General features: G+C 49.2%; 1 protein-coding gene across 1 annotated transcript; it reads right to left on the reverse strand.

Annotated features, from left to right (window-relative positions):
* Window positions 1–1,425: 1,425 nt before the first annotated feature.
* On the reverse strand, window positions 1,426–3,753 carry LOC104073443 (arf-GAP with dual PH domain-containing protein 1-like; the record flags this gene model as incomplete). Its single annotated transcript, XM_009573209.1, has 2 exons — window positions 1,426–1,572; window positions 3,622–3,753. Coding segments are annotated over 2 exons (279 nt in total), but the record flags the coding sequence as incomplete, so codon positions are not given.
* Between the last annotated feature and the right edge of the window lie 14,082 nt (window positions 3,754–17,835).

Genomic DNA, 17,835 nt, shown 5'->3' on the forward strand with positions numbered 1-17,835 from the left:
CCCTCCACTAGTTCCTTTCAGGTCCACTTGTTCACATACAAAGCACTCTATGATTCTATTATGCATGTCTATTATACACATATATGCATGTGTGTGAATGCATATTACATGCACATTTCTGTGCATGTACAAAATGAGGCGATGCCACTAATTAACCCAACCTGACACACTAATTTCCTCCTGCCAGGAACCGCATCCAGCCTCTGCAGCGCAGCCCCGCAAGCACAACAGGCATCATCCAGCTCCACCGCACCCGGAGCCTGAGCGGCAGCAGAGGCGAGATCAGCTTTGCACACCCACAAATGAAGAATATCTTGGGTTTTGGTGGCATTATTGGCCTATACATTCTGGAGAGGAGAGACTTTTCTATGAGCACAGACTGCTTATCCCTAGCAGGGCTGCCTGGCTCGCCGTGCCTGGGGGAACAGCTGGGAACAGGCTGTGCACCGAGACAATCCCGCAAATCCCTGCCGTGCCAGCCCACGAGGGATCGTCCCCAGAAAGCCTCTCTGACAGACGGGGTGCCGAACGGGATGTAACACCGAAGGCTGAAGGAACTGTGACAGCCAGAGGAAAGTAGACGCGATGTGAACATGACAGCTTTAGGCTCTGACTTCATGGCCCCTCCAGGGCTGCTGATATTTTACGGGCAGCCCCAAATATTTGGGGGAGGGAAGAAAGGAGGAAAGATATTAAAATATGGCTGTGAGATGGCACCCACTGCAAACTCGCCTGGGTCTGCTCTCTGCGTGGACACCAGTCTGTGGAGACAAGACCCACGGGGCAGCGTGGTGACTGTCGCTGTCCTGCACGGTGGCCCCACAGGCTGGGACCCCTCCGACACCCTCCAGGAGGGCTGGGACCCCCCTCACTGCCCCGGCCTCCACGTCCTGCGGTCCTCGTGCAAGCGACAACCCCGGAGCTCTCTTATTCACACCTCCCTTCAGAGACACATGGGGATTTATTTCAATACAAACATGCAGATTTGCATTTCATAAAGTACAAGACAGGCAGAGAAACAACCAGTTTCTCACTTCTCCTACAATCCAGCTCGCTCCCCTTTTGCGAGAGCTTAGATCAAGTCCTCTCGCCTTTCATCGCTCTGTTCACCCCATCTCCTTCTCCGGGCTCTGAGGAGCCTGCCTTAAAAATGCTTCTGCCCCTATGTCTAGTCGCAAGCAGAGGAACACCAATTCCTTCCATTTGCATCCCGTTATTTAGAAGACACAGTTTGGAACCTCCCTGCTTGGAAGGACATGACAAACACGCTCAAAGCTGGTTGTGCATCCCGTACCCCCATCCCTCCCACATCCCTCCAGCAATTCCCAGCTCAGTCGGAGCCTGCTGTACCACAGGCTGGCTCTGAACAGCATCAACCCCCCCAGGACCACAACCCAACCCTTCTTTTTACCTCCACGCTCTCACCTTGCCATCTTCGTGATAGACAAAGATGTTCCTTGTGCTATTGTCCTTCAAGTAAGTGATCTGCAGTCCGTGTGGGTTCCCGATTTTTGCAGGCTGGAAAGTCGCATTTAAATGTTCAATCTTCATAATTGCTTTGGGTTCTTTTGCCTGGAAAACACAGCTGAGTGAGCAAACACCCGAGAATTGGCTTTCAAACCAGAAAGCGGTTCACTTGGTCAGAAAAAACTTCTGATTGAGGCCATTAGCTAAAAAGCCTGACTCCCTGCCCACAAAACTGCCTGGTGATGAGATATCGGAGACTTTGCTCAGGTGGCAATGAGTGCTTTCTGCCAGCCTGGCAGAATACTCTGCTCTTCTGCAAAATTCAGCAGAGTTCAAGGGGAGAAAGGTTTCAGCCCAGAAGCAAGATGGGCAGGCCAGGTCTCATGATAGGATGTTGCGCTATGAAGACAAGCATCTTCACCATGCCTCCTGCCCCAGCCTCTGTCCAACGGACCCTGACTCCTAGATCAGCCTCTTTACCTAACGATCAGTGACCAGCATTTACACTGGGATGAGCACTATCAAAGAAGAAAGAAAATCAGACAAAAAAAAATGCAGACCGCTAACTAACAGGCCAGGATCCTTTCTGCATCTCAAGCACTCACAGCCCCTCCATCCTTGCCCAAGAAGATGGAGGATTATCCCCCTTGCCAACAGCAGACCTGGGTGCTAGGCTGGCAGTGGGCACCATGCCCACGTCCCCACCAGTCCCATCCTCTCACATGTGCCATTAGCTTCTGACTCCGCTCCCCCGTTTCCCCTCCAAACTAGGAACTTTCTTTCCAGAGGGACAAATATGTACCTTACAGCCCAGCTCGTGGGGGGGTTAGCCCAACGGTGAGCCTGGATCAGGCCCTCCCAGGCACCAATCCCACCTGCACCCTCTGTGGCAGGTCACCTGAGCTTTGTAGCATGGTTTGTCTTCCTACAAAACACCTCCAGAAGTTTATCACCCTTTCAGGACTGCACTGGGAAGTGAAGTAACAAGCATGAACAAAACATCCTAAAAAATAAATGCTCTTGGCGACAGCAGTTTCAGGGCACAGCCAGGGGCCAGCAGAAGGTCATGCAGTGGTGCCATGGTCCCCAGCACCACACGGAAGTCCCTGAGCTGGTGGAGTTGCAAATGCCGCTTCGGGAACTTGGGGACTTGCCGTGGACACGCAGCTGCCACGGGTGACCATGGCTGGGAAATCCCAGCAAAGAGGATGTGTCTAGACAGCGCCGTTCCCACCATGGCTATGGTCAACAACGAAGCAAAGCAGCTTTAAACTACCAGAGCAGTCAACAGCGACTGAATGGGGGCTGCTGGGACTTTCACTTCTCCCTCGCGTCATGACTGGCTCTCTCCTGTCCACGAGATGCAATTGCACCACGCCAAGCTGAAGGAGAAAACAGTACTATCGAAGCTGGCCGCCGGGCGTGGAGAAGTGTGGCTGGATGTTCCCCTCCTCTGCACGGCGTGGCTCGTCATGACACCACGATTGCATCAACTACTTGAGAAAACGGGCTGGTGGCTCGGCCTGGGCTGCTCTCAGCTGCCACGTTCAGGGGAGACTCAAAGGTCAGAGGAAACATCTTGGCTTCCTCCCTTACGTGGTGCAGAATAGTAGGGCGTCTATCCATTCACCACAAACGCAATTTTCAAGGTAATAGCTCCATTTCTCACTTACAATAAATGAAATGTGCTCTGGGGAAAAAGACAAACGCTTCCACCGCTTGACGCTGGAACACAACCCGGGGGCTTTTCCTCTGGATGGCTTGCCATGCCACGCCAAGGAGGTTTCAGACCCCAGTGTGAGGTGGTGACACCTTCATCACAAGCTAGCCACAAACATGAAACCCATGTCAGCTGGATGATGCAGAGCCAGAGCTGAGAAAAACTCCTTCATTGGCAGTTTAATAAAAGTCTTATTGACTCACCAGAGCAGGCCGGTTAGGTGGTCTCACCATGACAGTGGTGGTGGACCAAGAGCAAACCCTACTAAAAACACTGGTAAGCCATACCCGGTGCCCTTGTCCTGGAGTGATCAAGGGACACGATGCTTATGAAAACTGTAAAACTATAAATAAAATGGCCTCAGAATTACTTGTTCGAAGATGCTCTTACAGTTGCGATCCCCTGTCCCACATACAGCAATCCCAGGTACTCACGTCATTTTTGTTGAAGTACTTCAGTGCACCTTCCCTCTCCGATAACACGAATTTTCGGCTTAAGAATTGCCCATTGTCGCGTCCTCTCTTCCACAGAAATCCTTCTCGGTACCCTGCAGCAGAAGGCAATTGCTGAGAACCAGGGATAAAACGCTGTATTTAAAAAAAGAGCTAGGGTAAAGAAAAAGAGAAGAGCTTCAACTTCAAAACCAAGCAGACCACGTGTGTGGCTGGATGGCTCGAGACATGAACAAAATAGGCCTTCTCCTTCAGATTTGCCCTTCTCACTCTGCTCTTGCTCTTTTCCAACAGCTTGAGCTTCACAGATGTCCCCGCTCTGACACCGCGGCCTGGCAGGCAAAGGGGGATTTTCACCGTGCATCCCGCGCCGCAATACAGGTGAGAACTTGAGGAGCCAGGCTGTGTCCCTGCCACAGCTCCCGGCGCCAGGGATGCTGCTCAACTTACTCACATAAGTAGCACTTTTGGAGCAAGGGAAAGGCAGGCGAGATCTGTCCTCCTGCGTTGATGATGCTAAAAAATTAAAAATGGGGTGTGTACATGCAGGGAAGGCGGTTGAGGGCGGACGGCTGTATCAGAGCAAGCCACAAATACATTTTTCACATGGAAAAAAGAGGAAAACGCTTGCAGTTCTTCCCATTGACTTCAGGGCACCTCAGTTCAGAAAGCCATCGAGCCAGACTCGGCATCGTCTCCCCTCGGAGCGGGTCCCTCCAGCCCCCGGCACCGCGGCCAGGCAGCCTGGCTGGCCACGACGTGCCTCTTCTCTCCCCCTGGAGATCAGCCCCATGGGTGGATTTGCTGCTCGGGAAGAACGCTATTCAAAATACACGTGCTTTATTTAAAACTCAAAAAGAGCCAGAAAGAGAGAAAAAAGAATCTAAAAATCTTAACTCCTCAAATCAGAAAAGCAGCTGATCACTACCAGCACCTCGTGCAGCAGCCACAACATGCAACTTATTTCACATGAAGTTTATTGATGCCCTTATTTTAAATGCTTCAAAACAAAGAAACTCCAAGAACTGTCCAATATAAGTTTGGGGAATATTAACAGAGTAGGTTGACAGTCGTCTTCTATTTATTTAAGATATCATTACACAAAAGTTCCACTGAAAAAGTGTTCCCTTTCTCTCTTAGTTTCACACTTGTTAGATTTTTGTTATTGGCTCTCAGGAGCTAGGATTTTAAAGTTAAAAATTCTATGTTTTATAACAACTTTCAGCTAAATAACTAAGCTTTTTTTTAATATGCAAAGTGTCTCTGGAATCAGCGGGCAGCCTCTCCTTCACCTGCCTGCTACAAACCAGTGGTGAGCAGAAATTCCTCGTTCAACCTGCTTTTCACTTGTCCATCCTGATATAGGATTGATTTAAACCACAAATGAAAAGATGCAGAAAAATCCCTCAACCAGCTCCTCAACGCTGACTCTATAGGTAAAAGCTATACAAAATGTTTCCATGCCATAAAAACCTAAAGCAAGACAAAATGCACACAGACAGACAGTTAATGATCAGAAAAGACAGGAAGAAAAGAGTGATATCGACAACGGCTAAAGATGCTGACCAAAGGGAAAGCGCCCATCTAGCTAAATGTACCTTTGTTGATAGTCAAAATACCAGTTTCTTCTGCCTGGACTTACAAAACTCTAAGTTAAATACTTTCTCCAGATCCTCAAAGAGACCTTTACTGAACGCCAGGCAAAGCCATTGACGTCTGTCATAAGCGAGTGCAGTGGCGAAGCCCGGGCTGGTGCTGGTGCTGGTGCTGGATGCTAACCACAGAGAGCATCATAAATCCGACCAGCGCATCCGACAGCTGGCACGCGGGACGGCAAATGGGCTGATAACTTGATGCAGATGGAAGTGATAGAAATATTTAAAGCTGTCAGCAGGCTTTCCTTTGTTTCTTTATTCTAGACGGGGCGTATGCAGCAGCAGGGCTGTATTTTAAAATGCGGGGCCTCACCCTGCCCCCCGGAATGGGTGTGTGCTGCCACCCAGGAACCGGCACGGGTGTTTTCATTTCAGAGCCTGCAGGGATCCCCCCTCACGTGCTATTTACAGCTCGCTCGCACGAGAGAGCCAGCGCAAGCAGAGCGTGCACCTCTCCCCCCGTGAGATCCAGCACTCCCCGCTGCCTGCGCTCCCACGAACCTACCGTTCCCCGCGGCCAGGCAGACCCAGCAGCAACCGAGTCCACGTCACTGCCCAGAGACGCAGACGGGACAGCCCAAACCCCCAGTTATCCCACAGCCACGGACAACCGGTGACACCTCAGCACTGTTCCACCTCCGAGCCCTCCCCATCCCTCCAGCGCAGGACAAGCGCTCCACCCCACGCGGAGCATCGTCACCCATGTGCACTGGCAGCTGTACCCCTGTACGCCAGCCCAGTCACCCAGAGGACCGATACCAGATGCATCAAAGGAATTACAGGTCTCAAGCTCTTCCTCTGGTCCACCCACCCAGCCAGCCTGCTTGGAAGAGACTTCCCCAAAGCCACGAGCAGAATTGGCTAATTCAGCCCATCAATCCTATCCCGACTGCGGGCTTGCTATGTACTTTTTCTAGCGAAAAGACCCGGCTAAGCCATTGGAGGGCACTTGCAGTGTCAGAAAGAGAAGAACCCACAAGGAGCAGGATTATCCGAAGTCTGAGCAAGGGGAAGCAGCCAAGAAAGCCACCGAAACCCAGCCGAGGGTGGTCGCATCTGACAACGGTGCGGGAAAGGCCCAGGCTGATGCACTCGTATCACCGTGGTAGGAATTAATTGCTGGGGAACCGAAGCTCTGACTGATTCAGAGTCAGATGCTGCTACCCGCCAGGCTCATATCAGCAAAAACGCTATGTACCCTATAGCAGGCTGTACATGAGGAGCTGAATAGGAATAGCGTCGCTCTGACAGGAGACAGACAGGCAGTAGGTGATGCCTGGCTGATACATTTATAAAATACAAGATTTGCTTAATGTGAGGCAGAGATGCTGCCGGGGCTCTGACGGCTGGCGATTGCCAACTGCTCTCAAATGGCAAAACGTTAAGCAGCTTGCTCTCAAAGCGTGCAGTTTAGAAACCAAGGACAGGCAGATTCTGTTTCCCAAAGGGTGCCGGTTTTTAACACCAAGCCAGTCGGAGCAGCAGCAGAGTACTTCAAAAGCCATTTCTATTCGCTCCACTGAACAGCAGGGATGGCTTCAGAGCCCCTCCGCCGCCTCTCCCTGGCTGATGCTTGGGGAACGCTAACATCTCGTAGGGGGCTGGAGAGAGCTGGGTTTGGAGGAAAGGACATCGGTCTCAGACAAGAGAGAGGAGAGACAACGCGAGGAGGACAGTGACATCTCCAAATGCAAACGCAGAAGGAAAGGCGATCTCTTCCTTCAGAAATCCCCACCTGGGGCTTGCTCGGCTCAGCAGAGCGCTGGGCACATAGAACTCGGCTCTCGGCCGCTCCATCTCGGAGCAGCTCAGCTCCATGAGTCTTGGCTGCGGGTCTCATCCCTTCATTCATCTTGAGTGTTTCATTATGAACATCTGAATGGCGAAGGACGCTGCAGGCATTCCTTATTAAACTTGTTCCCCTCCACAACACATTTTTTGTGATTTTTCTTAACACTTAAGGGATGAAGAATACAATTACTCTGCATTTCCCCAAAGAGGATCTCAAATAACTGCAAATCTGTAAAGTCCACCTAACCCTGGCAGATGGGCATCGTAACGGTTATAGAGGAAGAGAGGGAAGCCCGGAGAGGTTCGGTGAGCTGCCCAGGACAACACTGCGAGCCAGTGTCAAAGTCAGGCTGGAAACCCAGCTCTCCCTGCCCTCTTACACAGGCACATTTTATCATTTTGATCTTCTCCTTCCAACCTTTTGTGGCAAAAAACAGCACCCAAATGCCACTCCAAGGAAGAATTAAAAAAACCCAACGCAACACTAAGTGTTATCCCTTTCCGTAGTTCACATGCCGGCTCTTCCCAGACCTCTGCAAAAGAGCGCCTGGCTGCTCTGACAAAGCCAGCTGCTAATTTCACTGTACTTTGGTACAGATTTACATAAATCCTTTGCTGGCTTCCTTCTTCTTTTTCTTCCTTCCTTCCTCCAGGGCTGTGTCCTCGGGACCTGCTCCTCTGCTCTGCCCAACCCTGCTGCCTGCACCCCTGTCAACACCCATCAGTGCCAAACACCACGAGCTGGACTTGAACCCAACATGAACTTGTCCAGGTTCCCCAGGCAAAAAGCATGTCAGCAAGGCGTGTCCTCAATGTCCTGATCTAATGGATTGTGAAAACAGCTAGAGAAGGTATTGAGAAACAAAACTGCAGGAGGCCGAACGGGGAAACAGATCTCACACCGGAGGGCATCGGAGTCCGAGAACTAAACCATCTCTTCCTCGTCTCTGTGGGCTGCGCCACCTTAGCAACAGCTTCGTATTTAGAGATATCTGGCCAAATTCAGACCTTTATGAGGGCTGTTCTGCTTATGTCGAAGCAAAACGACCGCTAGCCCTACAATACCTGCCGATTGCTGGTGTTGGACCATGCGGCATCGTGTCGCCAACATGTTTACTTTCTTTCCCAAGGCGCAGAACAAGGGATGCGGACGCCTGTCATCATCCCATTTGATCACCAGCACCCAACCGTGGTGGCAGAAAGGACTACTGGTGAAGACCTGCTGGAGAGCACCTACAGGCACCCTTTAGAAATATCACTCTCGCATTGCTAACACTGCTGCTGTTCAGTCGTCAAGTTTTCTGCATCACTTTAGCCACCTGCCAAGAAGAAAAACCAATCGCTTGCTTTTGTAGGCAGTTCTGGCACAAACCTGCGACACTTGCAAAAAAAAAAAACCCACCCAGGAGTTGTGACAAAGCTAGCCAACAAACGGCATGTAACATAACCTGAAATCACACAGCCCAAGTGGGTATTTTTGACCCATTACGGTAGTTTCCAAGGTAAAATGAGGAACTGTCACTTCCACACTCACTTCATCACCACAGCTAAAAGTCTGCGGGGGAAAGAAAACAGGGTCACCACGTTGGTTGACCAAAAAGAAGACATCGCATGGCCTTGTGTCAGCTCTGTTGAGCTGGTGGCTGGAGCTCCTCCAAGCCAGGCATCTAAAATCGGCAGGACCCATTGGGTGCTCTAGTCCAGCCCAGCTTTCTTGCCACCCGCGAGGCCACAGAGGAGGCAAGGGAGAGGATTCTCTACCGAGACAATCTGACCGTCTTTCCCTCCAACTTCCGCCAGCAACTTGTTCAAGTTCCCCATTTGTTAAGAAGAGGGATATTGCTACTTCCCCACCTCAGAAAGCCCTTACGGTGCTTAGTTAATGATGGGTTTTTTGGTCTCCGAGAATGTGGATTATAGGAAGTACCCAAAATTACTCTTTCAGTTTCAGCCTTTGTTCTCAGAGAAGAAAAAAACCCTCCTGCAAGGAGGGAAATCAGATCCACTGACTTAAAAAAAAAAACAAACATGCACGAATTTTGCTTTCGCTCATCCTAAGTAAAGTATTATAAACTTGGAATTAAACCACATCTGCTCTTCAGTTTCGTTGGTGCTTTATTTTGCAATTTCACCTGGAAACAGAGGCATCAGAACTGCTTGTTCCCATCACGTTTCTAGGGCAGTTTCTAGGGCAGGTCTGATCCAAAGCTTTTAGGAGAAACATGTTTGTGTATCCAAAACCGAGCATAGCAACAGAGCCAATACCATACTCGAGAGCAAATGCATTACTGTGTTGTTTCTTGCCTTCTTGTCTTCGTGCAAAACAAAGCATGGAAGGCTGAAATAGGAGAAAAAAAATTTACTTGTGAGTGTAATCCAAGAGCAATCACATTTTCCTAGAGTTCGGAATCTACTTCACCTACAGAAGCAGATTTTCTTTCCTCTAAGCAGTTAAAGTGCTTTGACCCCAATTCAGAGCTTTGGAGAAGATTTAAATACAACTACATCACTTTGCTGCTAAAATTACAGGGTATATATCGCCACTTCTCTGTATGTCAGAAGCCGAGCAGTCTGCTATATTAACGTTGTAAGACGTTAATTAAACCAGAACGGCAGATAGGTACTTACTGGAGATGATGTGCCCGCTTTTTCTGCGAGGTTAAGGAATTGCATAATTATTTGGAGCAGCTGAGTGGCAAATGCCTGACATCCCGCGTTACCACTGACACCAATGTCACAACCTCCTTTTAAAAAAAGAGCCTGAAGAATATTTCTCCTGAAATAAACCACGCCATCCGTAGTCCGAGGGCTGGGTGGAGAAGGTGACATATTCTAAGGTTCCCTATGGACTGGACTTTGAATAGGGTTGCAAAAAGAAGCGTACACCTCTTGTTTGGCTGTGTCAGTGTAAATTGTTCGGTTTGATTGCTGTAAGTTGTAACATTTCTTCCTGTAGCATTCAGCCACCACCAAAGCAAAACATTTCAATGACTTCAATTTGAATTTTTTAAGCATTTGCATTCCAATCAAAAATTATAAAAAAAGGAATACTAAATTTTCTCATGGAGTGAAAACACCACCGTTTATCCAGAGACAAACTCATCCTCCCCATACATAAAGTAGTGCCCCTGCAAGCGGTGTCAAGGTTGGTCAAACAACTTAGAGCTTGCAGTCAAGGCTGCAACTGCTCCCCTGCTCCACCGCGCAGCACCAGCAGCTTGCTCCCCCCCTCCCCGATCTGCAGCTGTGCTGAGGAGCTTATAACTTCCCTGAAAATAATTCTGCAGTCATCTCCGGATAAATACACTTCCTGCTGGTTACATGTTCAGCAGTGCAGATACAGGCGTATCGGAAACGTCAGCATCCCCTCGGAGGCTTGATGATGACATGGGCATCCCTTCCCCCAGGGTGTTCTCCTGCACAGACCAGGTGAGGAGCCACCAAGAGCTGCTACTGCTCAAGCACAGTTCAGAGCTTTGGAAATGAAAGCTTCAGCAAGGAGCAAAAGAAAATGCGTTTAGTGATCCTGCAAACCGGTCTCTGCCCCTAGAAGGGCACCTGGGAGTTAAGCTCTTGGTGCACCTTATGCAAGGATGGGCGCCTGGCATGTCTCACCTCACACTCTCTCGCAGGCGTGAGAAGGGAGTGATCTCCCTTCACACCCCTTAAGATGACTCTTTATCCCCCTCTAAGACAACACATCCTCATCACATCTCACCCAGCCAGGCAAAGGAGCCCAAGACCTCCCCTGTGCCCACACCCCGACACTAACCCCAACCATTTTCTTATGCACACACGTTTTTAGAGGCGAGAATTTCCCAGCTCTTAATCAATCAGTCCTCTCCTAATGAGCACTTAGGATGCAAATTACCTTTCCTAAAGGCCATTTTGCAGAGCAGGGTTTCCTGTTGCCATCCAGTCTGCCTCTGCTGCCTTCCAGGAGCTCATAAAACAATTATTGTCCTGCTGCATTGTAGCGCCTCAGCTATGGATGCAAGCAGCTGATTAGATGGATTGCTTCCACAATACCCAATTAACCCACTCACTCTGCAAATGATTGACTTAATCAAAGGCAATTAGCACTTGAATGGCTACATCAGACAGAAAGCCAGGATTTAGTAGATGATTGAGATAACACCTTACAGACATCTCCTTGGCTTTCTAAGGGAAAACATCATCATTAATGCTCAGCTCAGAGCTGGAAGTACCTGAAACCGCCTCAGGTGGTTTTAGGTGGCGCAGAAAACACAACAGGCATAGGAACACATGCATTTCCCTTTACTGATAAAGAGAACAATGCCACATGCCACTCCTAAGCAGAACTTGAACAGCGTCGATGTTCCCCTTTTCCCCCTCTTCCAGCTCGCGCAGGACTGGGAGCACCAACCAGCTGAACAGACCTCCATGACCAACTGTCACGAAATGGTAACTTTTGTCCCTGATAGCTCTAGATAGTCAATCCCTGAGTGCTGGACGTACAAGGTTGTCTCCCATTACCAATCCTCCAAGCAAAGTCAAATATGTTTTGCAAAACCATCTTCAGTACTGATGTCTTGCAAAGGCATCTTCTCCCACAACATAAAAAAGCCACCCAGAGAGATCAGATTTGGAGGCAGTGCCATGGCTCTGTAGAAATATGGGTGCCAGTGTCCTCAGCGACCGTTCGCCCTCTAGCCAAATCACCCAAGACTGGCACAGCCAAGTCAAAGCCTTACCACAGGAAGGTCAAGGAGAGCCACCCCATGCCCCCTAAACAGAGGACAGGGACCATTCTAGATCACGCGTAGGACAACTTCAAGGTTGAAGCCAAACATGGAAAACAAACTCTCCAGACCACTACAAAAATACATTGCCATCTTGCCTCATCTTGAGCGACAAAGCCTTTGAAATGGAAAAAGTCATTCGTTCAGCTATCTAGCTGCTGGGATCAATGTGTGAAACGGAGCCAAATACATCATCCCTGGAAAAAACATGGGGCCGAGCTTAACAACACATCGAGGTCCTGGGGCTGATGGAAAGAAGACGAGGTTTGTCCCCATACATAGGCATGTGGTATGTAAATGCAAGGTCGGTCCCTGGGTTTCCAGTCCCTTTTAATGTTATCATGAATACACTTGCATTGCTGGCTCACAGCTGAAGATCCAAATTGCTTCTAAGCAAAGCCCCAATAATAAAGCTGAAATCCATTAAGCTTGTGATGTTTGCCACTATTTAAATCTGATTAAAATCGTACATGACACCACTAAGCCTAACAGTCAGAAAACACTCCCGTCAGGTCTGATGTTTCCCCGTGTAATCCAGACTCCCCCCTTCTTTCACCGGGTTGTCAGCTAAAAGGAGCCATAATAAGATATCATGTACCTAATCCAGCTTCCTAAGCTGTTTTTAACTGGTTTCTTTAATCACGTTATGATTCCCTACGGAGTAGCTCTCAGGTGACAAAGACATTAATACAGTCATTCACACTGCCAGAAGGTATCTCGGATGGGATCACGTTGCCCCTTGCGCCAACCGAGCGCAGCAGAAACGAGACACGCGAGGTGCCGCCGCGGAGCGCGGGGAAGCCGTCAGCGGGATGAAAGGTGGGAAATCGAGGTAGCAGGAGGTGACAACCTCTGGGCAAACAACTGCAAGGTAAGGTGGTGCAAAGGACACTCGCCAGAGAAAAAACTCCTTTTAGTAGAGTGATTCTTGATCTCCCAGTGAGCACTCACCTCCCCTGAAAACGCTGCATGGGAACAAAGATCAGGAGAAAATACCAAAATATACAATTCCCAAGTCTTCACCTGACCGCTGCAGGCATGTCAGGTTTGGTGTCCACCATAGAGAACACAACCACATCCTCCCTTTTATCAGTTTATCTTATAATTGACCGTTGATACAGTACAACTTCCACGGTAACTTAATTATTGAGTGAGTGCTTACATATTAAAGATAAGACAATAGTTGGCTGCTGCAGTCCAATTCGATTGTATCTGCTGGGAGACGTTAAAACCCTCTGCTATAGAAAATGTCCTTACTGGAAGTCTTGCGCTTGTATTACTGAGAATTGAATGTGGAATCTAATTTCACTTGGAAATCAAATCCTTCCTCTTCAAGTGGCATCCCCACATGCCCACCTGGGAGCTGCTGCCTGCTCAGAGAAAAAATCCAGTTACAGGTAAATAACCTTCAGGTTTTGATCTTTTGAAGCCAGTCTTTTATTATAAAAAGGCAGATGAAAGCTGAGAGGTTCCCAGTGCGATGCTCATCCCATTTACCAGCACTGAATGCACTCGAAGCCTGATTTAGCTGGAAAGCTGGGCAAGAAAACGTTTAAGGACAGGCAGGCAGTACTAAGTCATAATAATATCAGTACAGCAGCGCGCTGTCAGAAGCTGAAGTTTGAGAGCAAAACCACTCCCAAACCAGAGACCAAGATCCTCCTTGGGCAAGACACCAACACCCCAAAAAGTCCTCGCTGCAGCCGTTGCAAGTTACCCGCACAAAAGCTGCACGGGAAGATGTACTGCAGCTTTCTCACTCGGCACCTGGAGGAACTGTCCCCCCCATCACCCCCTGCCCAACGCTGCCCACGCACAGAGCTGGTCCTGCCTGGACCACTGCAGGGCGAGGGAGAACCCACCTACAGCCTCACATGCAGCCACGACGACTTTTATACAGAAAGCAAAGAGGCGAGACACGCAAAGACTTGGGGATGAGGAGCCTTTACACCCTCAACACGCACCGCAGATGGGCTACGCCAACCTACACGCTGCTGAGGCTTCAGCTCGAAACAACGGCAAAGCACCAGGAACCACCTGAAGGTCTGGATTTCATACAGGCATCCTGCAGAGCCTCAAACCACAGCTATGGGATCAGGCTAAAATATCCTCCAAGCCCTGAATAGTTTTAGACAGGTTTCTTACCTGCACCAGTAAATAAAATCTCAGCCTGGGCAGCTGCTCACGTAGATCAGTCCAAGCAAGGATGAGATTAATTTAATCCCCCAACGGAGCTTTATGGTCAGCAGAGAAGTTCACCACCGACTTCAGACGGGTTTAGGACCCTCTCTCCAGGGCACCCCGGAATAAAGCATTCTGTCCACGTAGGCAGCATTGCCGTACAACCATAAATCACGGAAACCCATCCTCGCACGCACATAACATTCCTCTTTGTTTGCATTGAACAGAAATCAAACGGCTTCGAGCGCATCTGCTGCCGTGCTAACAGCTCCTGATCCTCTATTATTGAGTGTTTGACACATTTACAGTCAAAGCTATTGCTTTATGAAGGGAATGGAGAATTTTTTAATTTAGGACTCGTTCCTTTCCTGGCTGCTGGTTTTATAGCTGTCCCAGAAATCAGCTCCAGCAGCTGTGGTATCAAGGCAGGGGCGATCAGCAGCGCAGCCACAACCGCCAGGCTGCACGAGGACGTTTGCACACCTTGGTTTTTCTAAAACTATCACCCCCCATCCCCTGGAGCAGTGCGATCCCACTTTATGAACTCCCATAATTACATAAATCAAGGCTAAATTCTAGCATGAATAAATCACTGACCAAAACTCCCATCGACTTTGCTATGCTAAAATTTCTTCTTCCAGCCTCTGCAACACATGAAATTTTAAAGTTCACTCCCCGCTGAGCAGCCTTCTTGTCTTTTAGGTATTTTGGGGCTATCCTGTTTGTTACTGACGTGCCACATAATCGCTTCCCTCAGGGGCTGCTCTGGTTATGCAAACAGACCTGGCTCATCCAGATAGCTGCCATGTGCGCACCTCAACTGCCGCAATGATATTAGAACCGGTCCTATTTAGCCAGCTGGGGAGGCACCTCCCAGCCCCGTTTCACTGTAAGCATCCAAGAGGTGGGGTGTGGACAACTCTGCTGCTGCAGACTTCTCTGCTGCATCGGAGATTTCAAGGTGAAAACTCAGGTGAGCTCACTATAGGGGGAAAATGCAGATGGAGACGGGCTGGTGTCGGTCAGAAAGAAGCATCAGCAAATGCTCGCGCTTCTAGGTTGAGGTTGATCTAAGGCTCAGCTACATCTTTGGCAAACTCCAGAAAAAGACATGACCTCACTCTGGAAAAATGTTCTTTATCTGCTGAGAGACAGAAACTGCCCGGCCTTGCGCAGGTCTCCAACGTAAAATGGATCTTTCTTTAGTAGAAATTTAATTAAGCTAGGACGAGTTGTCATGAAATCAGCCTTTTCCATGTACTTTGTTATCGTATTGCTTCCTAGTCTCTCCCTTCTCATTAGCAGAAGAAAGATGCACCAGCCTTTCAGTCCTGTGTCACTACACAGGGAACGTGAATGTGCGCAGTAGAAAAACACTGAGAAACACCAGGAGATCCGGGACACCAAGAACCGCCTTCATAAAGCATCAGAAACAGAAAGGGATAGTCCCCCTATTCTTTCCCAAATTTCCCTAAATGTTTGTTATCAAAAACATGGAGATACTTCTCTGATACTGATACTTTTCTTTAGCTCTCTCCAATTTGTACAGATCCATTTATTGATTTATTGTAAAAACCCAAGGTTACAGGAACAGGCAGCCTGAGCAATGTCAAAATATAGTATTTCAAGTTGGTTGACCTCAAATAGGGAATGCTCAAGGACAGGAGTGATTCATGCTAATTATAATTGAGGTGTTTCATCCACTTATTGATCTTATAGCCTATACTCACCAGGTGGACTGACTCTCCCAGGGGCATCTCCAGGGAGCATCCAAAGCACATCCCAAACCACAGGCAGCGCATTCAGCCGCCAAGGGAATCCAGGGGCAGGAGGGTCTCAGACCATCCCACCCATGAGAAACTGTACGAGTTCAGCAAATACAACTCACCTCAAACTGACCACAAATGAAGCGTTTTTTATTTGAGTTGACAAATGTCAATATTTCTGTTAAGGATGATGCAAAATGAAACAACATTTCTTAGGTGTGCTTTTTGGAGGGGAAAAAACCTAACCAAACATTTTGCACAAAGTGCTTAGATGGAGAAGAAAAAGACCAAACCCCAGCTACTTAAAATGTCGAGGGCCAGCCCTCACCCCTTTCGGTAAGGCTCACTCCCACGCCACGCTGCTTCCCCTGCAACGAGCATCGCTTTAAGTTTCGCAGGGGAGCTGCTGCTCTTTGGCTAATTATAGAAGCTTGGATCAGAGCTATGCTGAAGGCAGCTTGACAGAACCAGCTGTTAAAATTACAGCTGGATCCTCAACTAGCTGTGAACATCCAGCTTTAGCTCGCGGTGGTGCTACCCCCTCTCCGGAGCCGGCTGCCAACGCCTCGCTTGGCCGACTGCTCCTCCTCCTCCTCCACCGCTCCGGCTCCAACCCACAGGTCCTCGCCCGCGATTTTTGGCTGCCTAAATGCTTTTCTGCTTTAGGGGAGCTGAAGACATCAGTGTATTTCTTTTTGCTAGATGTTTTCCTTCCTACAGCAGCTATCGGTAAGAGGAATATTGATTTCTCTCCACCCCATCACTAGGTCACTGCGACGTTCACGAATTTCCTGGAGAGCGTAACAGCAGTCGCTGGCCTCTTGCCACGGCCCAGAGAGGTAGAAAAAAAATAAAAATGCACCAAAGTTATCTCTAAAAGAAAAGCTTTTGCATTGGGAGCCTTTTCCTTTGTCTTCTGGTGGTGACTTTGTGCAGTGTCTCCTTAGCGAGGCTGGGAGACGGTGCAGCATCTTCCTTTGATTTTAACGGAGCCTCACGAGGCGGCGTTACTCTTTCGCAGGGGCTGCACTGAGTCTGAGTCAGCACTTCCAAACGCTACTGGAAGGCACTGAAAGGCCGCTCCGGGTCCTGGTCATATGATGCCCGCCCTGCTGAAACGTCAGCGCATCCTGGCACGGGAACGATGCCACGTATGGGTCCCTGTCACAGGCCTGCTCCCCTTGCAGGAGAAAAAAAATAATAGACAAACACACAGTTTGCATCCTCCCCTTGCATCCTCCTCCCTAGTTTAGTTTGTTAAACAGCTCTTCGATGCGCCTTGTCTTTGCTGCAGTAAGGCCCGTGTTTGACGTTTAAATCATTTGTATTGCAAAGCGGGTACCCGGGGCGAGGGCCGAGCGGACCCACGGCAGCGGCTCTCCAGAGGACCCGTTTTCCCCACTGCCTTGCCTGGACTTGCGGCTGACGCTGCAGTGGATGGTGTTAGCCCGGCTGGGGATTATATCTGCTGCCGGTTCCTTGAGCGGATTTTTTCAAATGGATCCCTTTCCTTCCAAGGCAATATTTATTCACCCTGGAGACAGGCTGTTGTGTGAGTTTTTACGCTGCTCCGGACGAAGCTGCAGGGAGCAGGAGAGGTGACCTGCACAGCATCACTCCCCCGACTGCTTCCCACAGGAGGGGTGTCAGGGCACGCCGAGGAAGAAGAAGTAGTTGTTTGTTTTAAAGCAATGACTACATTTCCCTCAAACCTCCAAGGAGAGGATGGGGAAAGGTTTCTTGGAGCAAGTCCTGACAGGGCGTTGTGTAATGCTAAATGCAGGATCACACTGGGAAGACATAAAAAGGAGACTGAGCATCAGCAAACGGGGTCCTGTCTGCTTCAGCTGAACATACTTTTCGACAGGGTTTCCTCCTTCCTCCATTTCAATTTTTTCCAGAGCCTTTCAACTTAATCTATTCCTCTCCATTAGACAAAAATTGGGGGGGGAAGAACCCCAGCCCTCAGTCCCCCTTTTCTGCACCCAAAATCCACAGCGCAAGCACCGGCACGTGGGTGCAGAGGCCAGACCTCGCACC

The sequence above is a fragment of the Fulmarus glacialis genome, unplaced genomic scaffold (assembly GCF_000690835.1).
Source record: "Fulmarus glacialis isolate BGI_N327 unplaced genomic scaffold, ASM69083v1 scaffold45012, whole genome shotgun sequence".
Classification (NCBI taxonomy): domain Eukaryota; kingdom Metazoa; phylum Chordata; class Aves; order Procellariiformes; family Procellariidae; genus Fulmarus; species Fulmarus glacialis.